At 54.9% G+C, this 2,119-nt stretch overlaps 2 protein-coding genes across 2 annotated transcripts in view; one reads left to right on the forward strand and one right to left on the reverse strand.

Annotated features, from left to right (window-relative positions):
* LOC104294532 (alpha-2-macroglobulin-like) overlaps nt 1-2,119 on the reverse strand; it is a 187,457-nt gene that overhangs the window by 141,020 nt on the left and 44,318 nt on the right. The gene's annotated exons all lie outside the window — the stretch shown is intronic.
* A2M (alpha-2-macroglobulin) overlaps nt 1-2,119 on the forward strand; it is a 30,508-nt gene that overhangs the window by 26,646 nt on the left and 1,743 nt on the right. Inside the window, exons 29-32 of the mRNA XM_009894128.1 lie at nt 3-90; nt 399-526; nt 890-980; nt 1,712-1,790. Of these exons, the coding sequence (XP_009892430.1) occupies nt 3-90; nt 399-526; nt 890-980; nt 1,712-1,790 (386 nt within the window). The remainder of the gene's footprint in view (nt 1-2; nt 91-398; nt 527-889; nt 981-1,711; nt 1,791-2,119) is intronic.

A 2,119-nucleotide genomic window follows, 5' to 3' on the forward strand; every position in this document is an offset into this window, starting at 1 on the left:
AGCCGGCTGCTGCTCCAGCGCGTGCCCCTGCCCCAGGTGCCAGGGGAGTACAGCACGGAGGTGTCTGGCGAAGGATGCGTCTACCTGCAGGTGAGGGTGATGGGGGCAGGGGGCACCCTGGGAAGGGAGCCCCTTGCCGGGCCAGAGCCAGGGAGAGGGCAGAAGGGACAGCGGAGAGGGGAAGAGTGGGAGGGAAGGCTCTGGGAGAGGGAAGAGGAGAAGAAGAGCAGAGCCACATGGAGGAGAAAGAGTGGGAGGAAAGGAGGGAAGGATCCAGCAGCGTGGAGGAGCTATGAGAATGGGAGAAGTGGGGAGGCTGGATAGGGAGAGGATGGTCTCTCTCATGGATTGAGCACGCGTGCACACACCCTCACCCAGAGCTGCTGGCTCTCCCCTAGACAAGCCTGAGGTACAACGTGCAGCCCACGCAGGAGGATGCACCCTTCATGCTCCATGTGTACACGATGCCAGAGACATGTGCAGACCCCAAGGCTCACAGGGTCTTTGACATAGGCATAAATGTCAGGTGAGTCTGCTTTTGGCTCTGAGCCTTCCTGAGAAGGCTGGAGCTGGGAGCTAGGGGAGGTCTGGTGGTCCAGGGTGAGCCAGTCTGGAAGCCCTGGAAGGGCAGTGCGTTCCCTGGAAAAGTGGGCAGGGCTGGGAGGAGAGGCTGTGGAGGAAGGAGAAGTCCTGCAGTGATGGAACTGTGTGGGCTGCCCAGGGCTGGGCTAATGGGAGGCTGCATAGATGACTGGAAGACCCTGGCATAGCTGGAGAAGAAGGTGCTGGACTGCCAGGATGTGGTGAAGTGCCAAGCTTTATGGAGAAGGTGGAAGTGCCCACAACTTTGACTTGAAGTGCACTGAATCTTTGTTGGTTGGTTCCTTAGTTACACTGGGGAGCGCAATGGCTCCAACATGGTGATTGTTGATGTGAAGATGCTGTCGGGATTCATCCCTGTGAAGTCCTCTGTGAGGAAGGTAGGACCCTGTTTTTCAAACAACGGCCAGCTTCTTACGTCCAAAACACCTTCCAAATGTCTGTAACAATCTACAGGGCTTCAGGGTTGAAATTGGCTTGATCTTTCCATTGTCATCTACACATTTGCTGTGTACAGTGTTCTTTTTTCATACTTGGATCAAGGCCAGCACAAGGGGGGACAATGTGATGAATCTGGGAAAAATAGACTACTTAATTGTTTCATTAGACTGGTGATGGGCGCCTTTATTATCATTGTGTCCTGATAGCTCCCTAAATGCTTCATCTGTGCAGAGGACATTCAAAAGTAGTGCTGTTTCCTTTTTCTCTCTGCTCATCTGACACCACCTTATAGCATTGTAACTGTTTAGGCCTTAGGTCACTGTTTGAGATGCTGAGCGGATGCATGGTCTGGAAAATAAAGGCAATCATAAGACGCTGCAGAACTAGCAAGCCAGAAGGAATGTATTTTCATTGAATCGTTCCATCAAAGTGCTTGAACCAGTGCTCAGTCTCTGCTGGAGCTGGCCTGTCCTTCATTAGCCAGGCCGATAAAGCGAAGGCCTGGGGGCCATCATACCTAGGGTCACACCAAGGAGGCAGTTCTGTGCTGCAGACTTAGTTCCCTGGGTACCCCAGTGTTTCATCCACAGTACGTCCCATCCTTAGGGCTGTGTAAGGGGCACAGGGAGACCACCTTTAATGCAGTGACGTCTTGGTCTTCTTTCTTCAGCTGGAAGGCCACCCTGTTATTGAGCGCACAGAGTTGAGTACCAACCATGTCCTAGTGTATCTGGAAAAGGTGAGTGTCTGTCTGGGGCGAAGATGGGTCAGAAACACAGGCACTGGGACATGTGGCCACATAGGGCAAAAGATCTGGGACTCGAAACTACCACGACTCTGACAAGAATAGGACTGAACCTCATACCGAGTTTTGCTGACCTTTCAGATGCATTGGTACTCTCCTCCCAGCCCTCAGCATCCTTTCCCTCCGCCCCACACACAGATCAGGCCCAGAGGCTCCCCCCAGCCTGGGCAAAGCCCCCAGGGCTTCCCTTCTCCCTCAGCCCGGCCCGCAGCCCCCGCACCCCCCGGGGCCCGGGCCCGGGCGGCAGGGGACAGCGAGGCCGACCGCGGGCAG

Source organism: Charadrius vociferus, unplaced genomic scaffold, assembly GCF_000708025.1.
Source record: "Charadrius vociferus isolate BGI_N301 unplaced genomic scaffold, ASM70802v2 scaffold561, whole genome shotgun sequence".
Classification (NCBI taxonomy): Eukaryota; Metazoa; Chordata; class Aves; order Charadriiformes; family Charadriidae; genus Charadrius; species Charadrius vociferus.